Source organism: Corvus cornix, chromosome 1A (assembly GCF_000738735.6).
Source record: "Corvus cornix cornix isolate S_Up_H32 chromosome 1A, ASM73873v5, whole genome shotgun sequence".
Taxonomy (NCBI): domain Eukaryota; kingdom Metazoa; phylum Chordata; class Aves; order Passeriformes; family Corvidae; genus Corvus; species Corvus cornix.
The window spans coordinates 21,653,684-21,670,018 of record NC_047057.1 but is presented as its reverse complement, the minus strand read 5'-3'; the positions used below and the strand labels follow the sequence as shown (position 1 = coordinate 21,670,018).

Sequence of the window (16,335 nt, the reverse complement as noted above, 5' to 3'; positions counted from 1 at the left end):
TCTTTCATGTTTTAAAACACAGCAATTTGAAAAGACGCCAGTGCAAGCAGAGAGGACAGGCAAAATTTAAGTTATAAAACAAGTACCCATTATTATTAGGCATATGTAAACTTATGCTGCTGGTCATCCTCTGAACAAATATGATAGAAAAATCTAGTTAAATATGTGCTGTTTCACTGATCTGAAAATAGTTATAGACCAAAAATTATTGAAGGTGGTTTGGGATATGAAATAGATGACTAGAGAAACCCTTTAACGTTATGTAGTTTGTGTAACTCTGGCCCCAGCCTCACTTATGGGACACCTGGTTTTGATAGAAATGTCTACTGACTCCTCTCAAGATACCTTCTACCCTAACTTGAAAGTTTGGAGCTGTTCTGTGTTATGTCAGCCCCTTGCCCAAAGACTGGCTAATGTCAGAAAGCCAGAAGCTGCTGTCAGTGTGACAAGAAGTTCCCTCGAATGCCCTAGCAGCAGCCTGCCAAGCACAGCACTGCACTTGCTTTCCCTGAGCATTAAGTCATGACAACCTGCTACCAGGTGATTGCAGAAAAAGAAGCTCAAGAGGAGGCTCAAATTTGGAGGCAGAAAGGGGAAAAGGAGATGTCTCTCTTGAGAGTAATTCCCTTAGAAAAGTTATCACCTTGGGAACCCCTAAAGAATGGGTTAATAAAAGCTCGATCACCAAGGGACTTGATGAGTTTTCTCTGCATGCTCCATCATCTCACCTATTGAGTAATCTCTTGCTGTTTGGCTATGATTGCATTACAGCTGAAACACCAAGACAAGGCTTTGGGTAACAGGTGGTTAAAAAGAAACAAAATACAACAGAAAAACTGAATAGGCACATGGTGAGAGGGCTATCTAGAATACTGCTGATTATAAAGAACTGTTTATACAATCAACCTCTGTTGATGGTGCTGGCTGAACACTTACTCTGGTAGGTCTTAGCAATTGATAAAAGTAGTCTTTGAGTCCTGCCTAAAGAGCCTCTCCCCCATATCTAAGAGAGAGAATACCTGAATACAAAATATCTCAAGCATTTCCAATGAGAGGCACTCTCAAAGAAGCTACTGAGAACCCCGTTAGAATGGAAACAATAACACTTGGACAGACATCACAGAGTGCTGACAGGCAGACTGCTTGGGGGACAAGAGACAAAGTGGGAGTGGAAGCAATCTCTTATCATTTTCCATACTCAAAAAAGAAAGACAGAGGAACTCAGACCTGAGAAACCTCAGTAATTTCAAAGTGCCATGGAGAAAGACAATCCCCAGGATGGCAGGCTTTAAATTAACAGTCACAGAATGAAACTGTCTCTGCTCAGGGGCTCTTTGAATGCGGCACAGAAGATAAACAACATGCCCAGTGCAGTCGACATTCAGAAACCCAGCAATCCTGTGAGTATAGGTACCTAGCCAGCACTGCTATTTTATAATTTTAAATCAAACACAGAGTAACAGTACTAAAGGAAAAAACCCAAAAAAGCATAGCTGCACAGCTAATTATTACTGGCTGCAGCTGACTGTGACAAGCAGGCTGTGAGACAATAGCTGTCTTTTAATTGAATAGTTAGAGTGACAAGGCTGAAATATTCTTATATTCAAAAAGTATCAGCAATCAAACAGCACCTGCTGCTCTCACATTGTATCCACATGTGTGCTAAGCACGCACAATGGCTGTCACTTTGAATTACTAGGTTTGAACATCTTTATACACAAAGTACTGAACAAGCAAAAGTGGTGTCAGATCCCTGTGTTTCAGAAACCACCAGGCTGATTTTGCAGAAGTATTTACACCAAACCCTGAAGGCTTCTTCACACTTTCTCAATTGTTGCAAGTACAAATGCAAACATCAATTCTGCCTTCTGTATGCATATACAAAAATTATTCAAGTGGCCAGATAAGTTTCAGTCATATAAAATCTGTACCACAAATTATAAAGATATTTGACTAAAGTAAGTTCTTAACATTTCCTCATTAGAATAAGTTTAGCTTCAAAGATACAGCCTGTCTCACTTTCTAGAAGTTAAAGTCAGGGGTTCAAGTCACTGTATGTAGAGGTCTGTACAAACACAGACACAGACCACTCCAAAAGCTCATGTTCTGCAGAACCCAAATCCAAATAACATCCTTTCCCCTCCTGTGCAGCATACATCTCTGCTTTTAATTTCAGTGGAAAACTGAATTTGTACAACTGTTCTCCACTTTGCGTAGAACAGAGAATACAGTTTAAGATTTATTTTCACTTGAAAGTGGTCAGCAGGAAGCCAGAAGAATATCCTGCAGCAAGGAAAATCTTTTCTTGAGATTCACAACTGGATTTACTGGTATTTTTGGAGGAAGACAGCCATATCAGACAAGTGACATAGGAAGTATTACTTCCTTTCAGTTAACCACATCTTAAATGCTTTGAAGGGAGAAGTTGTTAAATAAGACAACATCCCTTCTATCACTTGGTGCTGACCTGGTGACTTCTGCAGCAGAGGTTGTGAGGCCCCAGCCTGAGCTTCCAAACATGGAGTATATAAAGCTGTAAGTATGATCTGTTCTCTCTACTGAAAGCACAGGCCTGCACCCCTTCTGCTCCTCAGTGAGCTGGTTACTTCTGGAAATAAGCGGTGTCTTCTCTGGAAATGAGGGACCTGCTGATACCAGGGTCTACATCTTAAGTTCCTAAGTGAGAGAAATCACTATGCACAGATGGGTTTAATGGAAATACCTTCTCCTCTACAGCTCTGGGGAAACCTTTGCTGGCTCCATATTTCTCTTTTCCTAAAAAACTGATGCCTTGGTGGCAGAAGAAACCTTTTAGTATGTGATAGAAGTTCAAAATTCAAACCATGTAGCTTGATGCTGCCTTCTATTACTAATTATAGATTAAACAGAACAAAACCTTCAGAATAACCGCAAGTTATTGGAAATGCAAGCTTCAGTAATGTAGAAAAGTGGTATCAGGTCAAGACACACACTGTCAAGAAAGTACTTGATAGATGAGAATTAACGTCCACAGTAAGCTTACCTCAGAAGGGGTAGGTTTGAGTTGAATTTTTAAGTACAGGAAAAATACCAGTAGGAAGTATCTTCAGACCTTTTCCAAGGATAACAAATCTAGCTTGATCAGATGAACTCCTGCAAGTCACTGCATTGTAATGACCCAGCATAAAGTTGCCAATATAAAAATTAAGCTTATCCAGTGGGATTCTGCATCTTTTCAAATGCTATTTGAATTTAAATCTCTCAGACCTGAAAACAAAGACATCACCAACAAAAGAAGACTTTGAAAGCTAAAATGTGTACCGTAAGAGTACATAGTACTGCCAATTATTTTGTAAGAATTCTGTCAGATCTTCTCCCAATCTCCCCTTAAACTAGCAACCACCACTCACAAATACTCTGGTTAAACCAGAGGAGTAAGTTGGAGGATTCTTTCTTCTCCTGAATTGTCTACCCCCACAAGCTGGAAGGTGTCTGTCAGCAACCCTAGGTTTTACCAGACCTGGGAGGTGCAGAAGGACAGACACCCAAACAGGCTAATGCACAGCCAACATGCCCTTTTTATGTTATTTTCCACTGCGAAGGACCATGTGCACTACATAGGGTCATTGTGGGAGGTTTATCTTTTGCTGACTTATCTTTCTCAGAAGGTATTCTTTGGCAAGGATGTGGGCTGGACATTTTTGGTAAATCAGGAGTGGATTATAAAATGGAAAAGCAGTGTCCAGGCATCTCTTGGGTACTTCTGTTTGCTATTCCCAATCTCAGCACAAGCTTTAATGTGAGGGGGAAAAAAGGTGATGGCCTTTATCCTTTTCACAAGGGAAAAAGAAAAACAGCAAAAAGGAATTATTTTAATAGGCTTATTCTGGTAGAAACTGCCAAATCTCAGAGCATCTGATAAAAACAAACAGACTCTCTGCCAAAGAATACCAGGAGAGTAAGAATCAACAACAGAAAAAGATTGCTCTTCCCTACCTCATCTTTAGTATAACTTGCTTTGTCTCTGGGAAAGCTGGGTCAGACTCCAACAGAGCACTGAGCTCTCTATACCCTCTCAATTACCTATTTTCTTCCCTTTTCCCTCACCCCTCCCAACCAAGAAACCTTCAAACTTGTTCAACCAGCTGACAAACACAGATGTGTCAGAAGGCAGCCAGGAGTGTGCAGGGAGAGGAGGCAGTGAAAAACCCGCAAACCGATCATCGGTGGCCACAGGACACAAGGCAAAAGCTATATTCAATATTTTATATTTGAAGTGTTTTCATTCTTTAAAACTAAATTTTTAATATTAACTTCCTGTCCTAGAAACTCAGACAAGCTGCAGCATAAGAAAGCAGGCCAGGGCTGGTACCTGAACTTTGGATATTTGAGGTTGCAGACAGACACAGAGGATCCTGCTAAAACTGTGATACTTAGCCTCTTTCTACTGATGATACTTCTTTTCTTCTCTGACTCCTTGGCAATGAGTATGCTGGCTACTGTTCACAATGGCCACATAGTCCCTCCTCCACTGTCCTTCACCTTGGCACTGACTTACCCTTTGCTTCTTTGAAAGGACTGATCAAGAAGGGACAGAGACAAAACTTCTCTGCATTTAGTAACACTATGCAGCTCCTGCAAGTTCACCCTTTCAGTGTCTCTTTTATTGCTCTGAATCCAGATATTGGTGACTCTGGCTTGTTCAGCTGCACAGCTGTGGCTCCTTCGTACCTGTCACACTACCTGCCTGGCTCCTGCCAGGGTGTACCCCCGTGGGAACCTTCCCCATGCAGATCCCACCTACACCTTGACCAAGTGACCTTGGAAGCCCTTTAGAAGGATATGAGATGAGGCAAGAAGTAATCCTGAAGACACAGTCCTGACCTTAACAAGTGACACAATGCATGGGAGAATGTGTCTTTGCATAACCACCTGTGCTCAGAGGACACAAAGCGGAGAAGAGCTCTGCTCTTTCCAACAAGTTGTGCTTGCTTGAATCAGAAACAGCCAGGACTCTGATTGTAGAACTGAGCATTAAAATGTGAGCTATTTTCCATGTGCTACATGTCAGAGGGGAAAATTTCAACAGGAGAGGAGGGGGAGATTTGCAGACCCTCTCCACCTAATTCATCCTACCTCTTCTTTCTATAATACATTGCACTCTCTAGTTCTTGATTTTGGCCTAAGAAGGATAAATTTACAGAATTTGCAGAACAGTCTGAGTTGGAAAGGACCCAGAATGATCATTGAGTCCAGCTATTAAGTGGATGGTCCATGTGGTGATTGAACCCATGACCTTGGCATTATTAGCACCATCCTCTCACTAACTCAGCCAGTCTCAGAGTATCCCGTCAAGATAGGGAAAACATGAAAACGGAGGAGAAGCTCATCGAGTACAAGAATAAGCTCTTATTTTACCCTGACAGATTATCTCCCTCACTCCTCCCCCATTCTGCTTCATCCTTCTACCACTTAAGTCCTTCCTTTCCTTTTTCCAATTTTTTGCCACATTTATTACATGCCAAGTCTTACCTCTCTCCCTTTCACACCTAATTTGAGTAATTAAAAGCATTGATATATCATGTAGAAATTGATGTTTTAAACAAGACAAAGAGAACCACCATGGATGCCTGATGTAAGTTTCTGAAAGGTAATTTAAGTCAACCTATCATGTTTTGAACACCAGGAAAAGTCACCCTCATATAAAAAAAGCACTGTTTGCTAGAGGCACAGCAGAGCAGGCTGGTATTGAAGGCCTTATAGCATTTTATGGTATGTTTTATCAATATTCACACTTCCACCCATCATTTCTCACATATTTCTCTTGTATACACATAATACTCACTCTTCCCAGTTCTTTATCTTCAAGTGCCAGCACCCCGGTGCTTTCTGTAAAGAGTTTTACTTTGACAACAGGCCGAGGATGAGTAGTGGTGAAATCCCCTTGGGTTCCCCATCTGCAATAAACAAAACAACAGAATTTAACTGGGGCTGAGCACAGGCCTGAGGGTGATAGGACTGTAATCTTTTCTACAGAATATTTATCAATGCACTCCTAGAACTTAATTTTAAAGCTTTTGGAGGAGGGGGAGGGGAGAGAAAATGGAGATACATTTTTGAACATCTAAGATCAAATATTGACATAGAAGAATGGCTTTTCTCTGTGATAAAACAAATCAGAGTTTTTTCTGTATGACTTTTGTCATAAAACATCAATCCAAAAATTTTTAATGGCAAAACTCAAAGAACAGAAATTACATCTTCATAGAGAAAAAAGAACCAAGCAAGAAAGCAAATAGGGATCTATTTTCTATGAAACATATTCACTATCTCCTGCATACAAATCAAATTAATTTAGCAAAGAATCATGTCTCAATTCACTTCAGGCAACCACACTATGAATAAATTAAGAGACTTACGCAGAGAAAATCTTATATTTTATGAGATGTTACAACTTAATATGAGAATGTAGGAAAAATGTAAACACAAATGCAAATAATAGGAAAAAATATTATCAGAGTGACTATAGCTCTGCAAGATAATTACTGCCACAAGGCTGCATGCTTTTAGAGAACTTTAATTAGGCAGACAGACTTCTAGTTGTTAATCTATTATCTCAGTTAAGACACTTGGTTTGTGAGCCTTCCCCCCTCCTCCCTGTGTGCCAGTGGTACAAAAAACAATAGTTATACAAATTCGATTGCAACTTCCTTCAATGATCTATTCCATATTTCTGAACAACCACATGCAGGCCATTGCATAGATTAAAATGACTGTGATTATGCTACTAGACACAAACAAAATGCAAAAATTAAGCACAGCTCCAATTTCTCTTGATTTTGTCTACTGTGTGAGATACTACAAATATCAGAAACTAATAAAATAAAGAAAACAAATGACCTTAAGAGTGTGCTCTATAAAAGGATGTATTACACAAGCCAAAATCTTAGGCCCTCATTTAGAAAGTTATTTCTATTTACATTCAAGAATACACAATCTCTCCAGTATTGCAACATGAACATAGAGTAGCAATTTTCCAGCAAAGGGATTTATTAGGGAAAAAGAAAATGCTTCAACTAGCATGAGTTACAGACTTCAAGACCAAGTCTAGAAAGTAATATGCAATCAAAACCAATAAAGCTTTAAGGAAGCAGCAGTTCTGTATAAACCAGTCCTACAGGTGGCTGAGCATGCCTGACTCTGAAAGTTGAAGTTCACCACAAATTAACTGAATCTTGCATTAAATTCTGTCTTCTTTGCTTTGTCTAGGCTAGATAGATGCTTATTCTGTCTGTGGTGTGCATAGCTTTAGCCTCCACAAAGTGGTAATTGAAACAGAAACTCAGACAAACTACCTTCCTGAGTGGGAAAAAACCTGTTTATGATCTGATGATAGATGCTGCAGCTGCAGGATAAGACAATGCCTAGCACTACTGCTTTTCCCAGTGGCAGTGCCAGGGGTATGTTTTGTCACAACAAAGAAATGAAATTTCCAAGGAGAAAGCACCTTTATAAAAGATGGGACAGTTTTATCTTCACTTTAGCTTCCAGATCCCGGTATTCAGGAAGAATGCTGCCTTGAATTTGGAAACACAATCTAAGCACTTTGATAGCTACACCCTCTCTCTCAGCTGTCAGGTTTGTTTGTCCCTGAGCTTCCAGAAGCATTAAACTGTGCATGCCATAATGGACAGGACCACACAAAAAACCCAAGAGAAACTCCCATTAAAATAACAAAACAAACCCAAACCCTCTTACAAAGGTCTAGTGCCAGCATCAGTTCATACAAAAGAGAAGAGAAATAAGTGGTCTCGCTGACTGAAGGGAAGAGACCCAGCCTGTTCAATGAAGTGAACATCACTTGCAGCAACTCAGCTTCTGCAAGCTGAGCAGTAGGTGTGTGCTTCAACATTTGCTGGGGTTTGAGCACCCTAGCATCAGGTTCAAAGAACTTCCTGGAATGTGGTGCAGCTTTCTTTGGAGACCCAGACTCCATCTCTGCAGGACACAGCAGGCAGGGATGGGGCACACGTGAGCCTTGCCCAGGGAGCCTGAAAGAATTTGCTCCTTTTTCAATTTAGATGCACAGTGAGATACTGATGAGAATGGGAGTAACATGGGGTCATCCATCTGTTGGATCTGTTGGCACTCACGTAGTACTAGGAATCACCTTTAACATTGAATCTGATTACCAGCCTTGACTGACATCTTTCTCCCATCCCCTGTTTCATCTGCAGCAGTAAGTGAAAATCCTGGGCTGAACAAGAATGGTCTGAATCAATTCTTAAAGCTTAATGTTTATGGTAGAAATATTCCATGCACTGATCTGCATGCTCCTGGATGATTAGGACTTCAGCTGACTCTCATAGCCTCTTAGGGACATTTATTTGAAAGTGACTTATCTGGAAGAGCAGATGATCACAGATTTTATGGACTTTAGGTTTTACTATCATTCCTCATGAAAGAGTTCATAAGAAATCATGTTCTGTTAGAAAAGGCAAATCCAAGATTCTATCCTTTACTATCACACTTAATTGTGGCCATCTGATGTTCCTGTCTGCCAATGTAACAGCAAAGTACACACAGCTCATCTTTTTGTTCCTTGTGTATTACTGGAACACAAGTCCTGTTTCTTTGAGGCTTTGTGTTGTTGCAGAGGTATCAATTCATACCATTTGAAACCAGCAGCCAAAATAGTGGTATCATGTTCATTTTAGTTTGCTCCTTCCAAGAAAGAACATAAGAGACCAATAATCCAGACAAATTGAGTTTATCTAGATAGATTGAGTTCATCTACATGCTGTACATTTAAAAGCACATAATGGTATCATGCATACTATTAATACATCAGGCAACAACTGAAGCAGAAGTCAGAAATGACAGCCTAATCAAAACTCCCACCTGTAGTCTAACCCATATGAATGTTCATGCTAATAACAATTTGCAATTTGAATTTTTCATTTTGTCGGTATGAAATGAGGTGTAACAATAAGAATGGCCTTTCTGGCTGTAGTTTGCACTGTCATCACCTCCTAATAAACTTCAGTTCTGTTAGAAATAAAATTCTGATCTGTAAAGGTTGTGCCATGAATGTAACAAGATACCAGGAACTCAGCATTTATTAAGGACGACCCAAAATAAGGGATAGAACGAGTAAAGCGTGCAGGTGTACACAAGCCAGCCTATTTTGAAATACTCTTTACTGTTCTGAAATTATATAGGTGCTCAAGATCTGACAGATTTCAACTTTATTTTCTCCCCTGGCTATTTCTTTTATGACACCTAGTATGACTCCAGTCAACAAATCAATTATTTGTTTATTCTTCCTGTTTATGAATAATACTTCATTTCAACCAAATTCCATTTAAATGGATATCATACTTTCAGCTTCTGTATTTGAGAGGATAAAAAATGACATCAGATTTTCAGCATACAGATCAATTTAAAATTTATTACAATGTACATGCAAACAATAACTTTGAATAAGGTATTGTCCCATCATCATCTGTGACTAAGAACTGCGTAATTAAATTAGATCAATCTTACCTATAATGACAAGATTGTAAATATAGCCTTCCTATCCAATAAATAAGATTTTACTGAATCACTTCTTATTTCCACTGTAAAATTCCATCAATTTTTTCCATACTTTTGGGTATTTATTCTAGATCTATATACCTGTTCAAAGAGCCGGTGAGTTTAATGGTGGATTTTAATTACCTAGTAATTCATGGAATCAATACCGTAATTATCATGATGCGAATCTTGATCACCATTACTGCAATTTCTTTTTCAACTTATAAATTTTATGTGCTAGTACAATTACATCCACTTTTTTTCTCAAAAATTTAATTATTTTTCTTCCAAAACACATTTGTAGTCTGTCAAATGCATTTTTTGACACCGATTAAAGCATTAATATTTCTGGTTCTCACATTTGCTTAATCTCTCTGGAGTGTATATTTTAGCAGAACAACTCCTTTAAATTTAGCAGCTAAGCTGCTAGGTATAGGTCAGACAAATTGATGTTTTTCTTTTAAGTTTGGAGTTGCAATCTGATTATTTTTTCTACAGAAAATACAGTACTTCCCAGAAATGTTTTTGTTTCTGAACCACAGACATTGAAGTCAACCAATATACAAAAGATTGTTCATATTAGTTCGTAAGACAAAAACTTTTAAATTGTTTAATCAAACTACTTTCTGTATTAAATAGGAACCGACAATGTGGTCTCCAGAACATGAATGCCAAATAAAGAAAAGTTGCTCTTCTTTATATTTTAACTTTCAACATCAATAACTGAAATATTTTCTGCATGAAAATAAATCTTACAGATGACTTTTACTTTTCATGCAGGTGAACCTGTAGGTCGAAACCTGGTTTTCTGTGAAAAGAGACGCAATTCCTTTGTGCCATTTTGATATTGAGTCAAAGTATATTGCAGATAATTTATTTAAAGCTTGCTTTGCTATGGAGCTCCTGAAGGAAGGATGGAAGGAAGGATGAGAAGGAAGAACAAGCAAACTAATTCATCTATCTTCTGAAACTGTTATTTACAAACAGTGTATTTTTAGTAAAACTTAACTACAAAGAAAAATGCAATGCTTCATACTTGTAATAGCATATGTTTTAACTATCAAACGTATGCAAGCAATGGAAACAAAAAATAAATCACCTCCACACCTTTGGAGGAGCCATTGATTTTTGAGTATTGGTCCAATGACTTTTGTTAATGTGAAAAATTTTGGTGCTGAAAGTGTCCAGACGGGAAGTGCAAAATTTTAGACAAAACAAGTATGGATCCATGCAATATTTATATTAAGCTAAATAACTACCATTATAGCATGGTTGTTTGTTTTTTTAAATCTTGCTAGAAAAAGTAACAATAACTTCAGCACTAACTGCTGCAGTGTCCTCACGTCACTGTCAACGGCAGCCCATGTAGCATAATGGACACCTCTAAAGCTACCAAATTTAAGTCTGAAAAAAACCCCTACTTTTGCCTCTTCAGGCTCTCATTTTGCCATATAATTTTCCTTTGTTTACATAATTTTTCTGCTTTTACCTACTCATTCTCTTTACTATAGAAACTGCAGTGATTTGATGTTTGTTCATCTTTAACCACAAGCCACAGTCTTTTCACCATATTTCTCTGCTGCTGTCAGAGGTATGTGGGCTGATACAGTAATTAGTAATAAAATCTACTGCCAAAGTTTATTTCCCTTCACTGCAAAAGTACCTACTTCCAGGAAGAAGGTGAATGTTTATTTCAGCTAAAGATTTATCATTGTGTCACAGAAACCCCTCTAAGTGAATTTATTTTTCTACTTCAGTTTGGAACACATTTCATACACTGGAAACAGCAGCAAATTTCTCTCGGGTTCCATTTAACTTATGGTATCTGTTAGTCATAACTTTTTTAATGAGATCATGGGAGCGAATGTAATAAAATTTATTATTCTAAGCAAAGATCTAGACTTTTATTTTAGCCCTTATTATTGGAATACTTTATTTCTGATAAAATATTAACTCTACAGAATTTTTACACCATTTTTTGTCCTCAGCAATAAGGAAACCTCATTTTTGAAACCACTACCAGAGTGTATTGGTTTCCTTGGTGCCATCTTTCTGGGTTTGATTCTTAAGTCTTCTTCAGAACTGCAACGTGTTTCTTAACTATTAATTAAACTATCTTAAGAGGCCTTCTGGAAGAGTTTTCTTATTTGCTATCCAAACAGGGATGTGGACATGAGCTGGAATGAGCAGGAAGACTCACCCAAGCCAGTTTGTTAGGCATCTTACTGCTCCACAGGAGTAAGAGATTTACCAGCACTTCATCTTTGCACATCTTGGAGATGGACTGGAAACACAATGTTGAGGTCTCTGCAATATCTTTGTGTTTCAACTATTTCAAGATACCAACTCTGCTGTTTCTACTTTGTTTAGAAACAAACTTTAACTGTACAAAACCAGGTATTTATAACCCTCAGAGTAGAAACCATACTCACAATGCAAGTTGTGAGATGAAAGGCCAGGAAACTAAAGGACAGAGGAGGTTCAGCACCTCCTGACACATCCAACTACACTGATGCATTAAAATACTTCAAACCCGTGTCTGACAAACCTTCTGTTATTAGTGAAGGATTGTGTGAATGTGGAATTCATGAAGTGTTGCATATCACTACATCCAGCTGCACGGATACAGAGAGAAAATGTGAGACCACGAGCCAGGTGCTGTACCAGCAGTGCAAGTCACCCCACACCAATCTGACAATAAATCTATAATTTGACGAGGAGGCTCCACTCAGCCAAACAAAAATAGAGTTAAATCCATACTTATTTGATTATGGTGGTTTTACTGAGACTCCTGAAGAGAGTATTAGTTGGTGCTAATTGCTACTAGTTCTTCCCCACTGATACTCGGAAAAATATCATAAACATTTCATTTTCTCTTAGGAGCACAAAAATACCCAGCCATTTGTTAATGATTGACACCAGGATGCTATACTAGAAAACATAGATTTAACTCTAACAGACATCTCATACAACCCAAAAGCATGTTTATTTTTTCTTTTGACCACTGTACCAAATAATATGAACATTGCAGCTTCTTCCTTTGAAAAGGGATGTTGCAAGTTACTGCACATGCAACAGAAGTTTATTATGCAACACTAAGGATTTGATAGGGTAGAGATTACTCCTTATATGCAACATTACAACCACTATTTATACGTATATATATATATTAATTTATTTATGTGTGCATTCTCCAGTACATCAGTGAGATCTGGAATTAAAGTTTAGAACCACAAGGGAAAGAGCTTGTATGCTTGTACCTTTCTATAATGCTTATAATGGGATTTGCATTGTAAATGTTTTCCTTGGGAAATATTTTTTTATTTCTCTATTTTAGAATTACTCATTTATTTTAATGGAAGAACGAAGAGCATAATTTCCTCGCTCAGAGCAAGCACATTAAACTGCAACTGAAAAGCAAAGCATAAAGGAAGTTCTAAACAAATCATAACATCCTTTCACAGTAGAAGCACAGACAAGTCCCATGCTCAGGCAAACTGAACCATGAGGTTGGTTTTGTGTCTTGGCCTTTCATCACTGATCTCAGCTAATCTTTCTTGACTCTCTTCTTCCCTGTGTTACTGTGATTCCACCATTTTATGTGCAAATCTTGAGAATTACAAATGCATTGTTTCACAATCCCTATCAAAGAAACACTGATACTTTGCATAAATACTTTCCCTATTTAGCTACTATCTAATGGGCTGTCAGCTATTGAAAGAGCATGACAATGGTCCCTGAGATTCCCATCAAAACATTCCTAAAGCTACAAAATATAGATAGGAGAAAAATAATTTGTTCTACAGAGATGAGTGACAGGAGGAAGGGAAAGTACAGAAAAAGGTAAGTCTTGGTATATGCATGGAAAAGTCATGCAATGACCTTTAAAGGTCACCTTTGAGTCCACCTAAGCCAAGTCTACACTATTGTGTTTTACCATTTATCATTTATTTCTGTCTATATGGGAACTTTAGAGCCGACACACTAATGGTTTGAAATGCAGACTAACAAACCATCTCTTCAGCACTTCCCTTACAGGAAATTTGTGTTCAGCACCTGTAGCTGCACACACTAAGCAGACCACCATTTAATTTCTGAACTCATTGTTGAGTCACTATCTAGCATAGTCACTCAAAAAAAAAAAAAGGTTTGGGTAATTTTTTCTTTTTCTGTGGATTCAGCAGCAAAATTAAGGGGTTTTAGGGTGACTGTTACAGAACAACAGGAATCCCCTCTTGGAACTTTTTTCTCAAGGAACAGAAAGCTCCAAATTGTATCCTTACTTCGGCAACAGCAAGGATACAGCGTTTTGATCGATATGCTATATTGTAAAGCTCCTTTATACAACTAGACTAATATGACAGGAAAAAAAGAATAATCTGATAATATGCACATTTTTTCAGGATTTGCTTTTGGTAAAATAACAACTTTTAAATAAAGGAATTAACAGACCTCAAAATCACTATTTATCTCAGAGGTAACAATGATCTACAGACAACCATGTATTTATTTTTAAGCATAAAAAATTATTAATACATGAAAAAAATTACTTGTAAAAAAACCACAACAAAACTCTGAGCAGTTTTCCTTTAAAACAAAAAGGTATCTCATAGAAACCAGAAAGGCAAACCAGAAGAGGGGTTCAGTGCGTAATAAGCAACTAAGTAAAAACACTCATTTAGGCTTCCTACACTGAAAAGGAGAAAAGTGCACTCTAACAGTACAGAATGCTATTATGACAAGTAATGTCATTACAAACATAAAACAGTATGAATAAATTATTAGTCTTGCTTTCACATCTCACTTTCAATACAGGCAACCAAGACAAGCCAGGGTGAAAATTTTCACGGGTATGTATCTAGACTGACACACTACCAGGTGATGGCAACCACTGATACATATTAAGTGAACAATTCATGAGAGGCATCACCTCCAAGGTTCAAACCCACCTAGAGACTGGTGATGGACACAAAGGCAAGACATGGTCATTTATGCTCTCGAAATTTCTATATGCATATTTATTTCACTTTTTCCTTGAAAAAGATAATTATGAATCCATCACAACACTGTTAAAAGTTGTAACCCCTATTTCTTCATGTTACTTTGTATTTCTGTGGCACTTTAAACCTTCAAAAACCTTGTACAAACATTGATAAACTCATTGTACTTTGAATAAGCAGGTATATGCTGTCATGTCAGTCTAAAGATGGGGGAAAATTAATCACAAACCACTGACCTATCTGAGCCCGCAGGGTCTATCAGGGAAGAGCCAGGAATCAAATCAGAAAACATCAGTATTATAGCCGGCATATGACCAGTAGGTGTGTTTTATCCTGAAACTCCTTTTGCTGCTCTGAGTCCTACTGCTCTTATCAGCTTTCCACACTACCCTGCCTTTGTTTTTGCTGTCCTCCTACTCTCAACCTGCTGGTATTGCTTTCAAATAGGCACACTAACCTGCAGACTCACACCTTAAATGATGTGTAGTTATTAAGAAATTTCAGGATCTCTAAATATATTTTCTTCATCTGTTCAGTGGACTATTCTGTATTCTGAAAGTACTGGACCTCTTGACACTTCTGAGAATCAATGAACATGCTAACAAAGTGACAGCAAAGAAGAGTGCCCATAGTGGGGTGAAAAACAGCTTTCTGAATGTCATGAGCACTTGGGATGTATAAAGTATCCTTAGCCTGAACAGGACTCAAAAGCAGAAACTTCTTTCTTTCAAATCCTTTTTTCAAGATTTATCTTTACCCAAAAAACAAACCTAAATTAAATTAGGCTGTAAAATTTGTTCCAATTCAAACACTATATCTAGTAAAATTTTTAGCAATTACTTTGAATGTACCTGTGTCATATTGCTTACAAGACATATAAAAAGCAAATCTTTGAAAGGTCTCTTCAAACCAAGATAAAAGAATAGGGTACTTTTAAAATGCAAAATAGGGCATTTAGGTCATATCAAAATTTAAGAAGAATCCAAAGGAATTTTCTCATGCCAACTATTGCCCACAAACAATAATTAAGCCTCTCAAAGATAAGACAGGTGCAAACCACTCTGAAACACAAATTTCAAATTCACTCTACCAAAATATTCCAGGAGGAGATTGGAGGTAAAATTTGAGGTAATGCTTCTCAACCCCACCTTTTATTTGACAGACAGACCACATCCCTCTAGAAGATACTTTACAGGCTGCCTTTGCCTTCAGCTTGACCCAGCCAGAGGCCAGGTAGCTATATTAGAATAAGGCTTAGCCTGATCAAAACTGTTTTGCTTATAAGCAAGATTTAATTAGCTTTGGCTCCACCATGTTATTCATAGCCAAATGGCTTCCAGTTTTAAGCTGGATCACACATCTGTATATGCTTTAGCACAGTGTTGTATCTGTCTGCAAGATATTGCATTTGTTGTGGATCAGGTGGGAATGAGCATGGAAACAGATACAACTTGTGCATTAAGCAGTGTGTAACCAGTCTTCCTCCAAGCTCTGATTGTTATAGTGAAAGGCATGGGTGGGACATGCATCTTCAAACCCAAAGACTTCCAAAATGCACTGTGAAATAAAACTGGTTTCAGTCTTGCAGGAGACATGTAATGTAATACTACATTTTAAAAGAAGACAGATACGCAGCTATTCTTTCCAGTGGTGCCACTAGATGAGGAGGGTTAATACTCTCTATATATGTATTATATAGGGTATATATATATTTTATACCTTAACATATGCCTTGGTGACATAAGGATTATGTTCATTGTTAACTATCCAAATAGAGCAG

General features: G+C 37.9%; 1 protein-coding gene across 24 annotated transcripts in view; it reads right to left on the bottom strand.

Annotated features, from left to right (window-relative positions):
* The window catches only part of CADPS2 (calcium dependent secretion activator 2), a 292,479-nt gene that overhangs the window by 144,390 nt on the left and 131,754 nt on the right, over window positions 1–16,335 (bottom strand). For all 24 annotated transcript variants that reach the window (XM_039570658.1, XM_039570672.1, XM_039570661.1 and 21 more), the window contains exon 7: window positions 5,825–5,936. In XM_039570658.1, coding sequence (XP_039426592.1) covers window positions 5,825–5,936 — 112 coding nt within the window. The remainder of the gene's footprint in view (window positions 1–5,824; window positions 5,937–16,335) is intronic.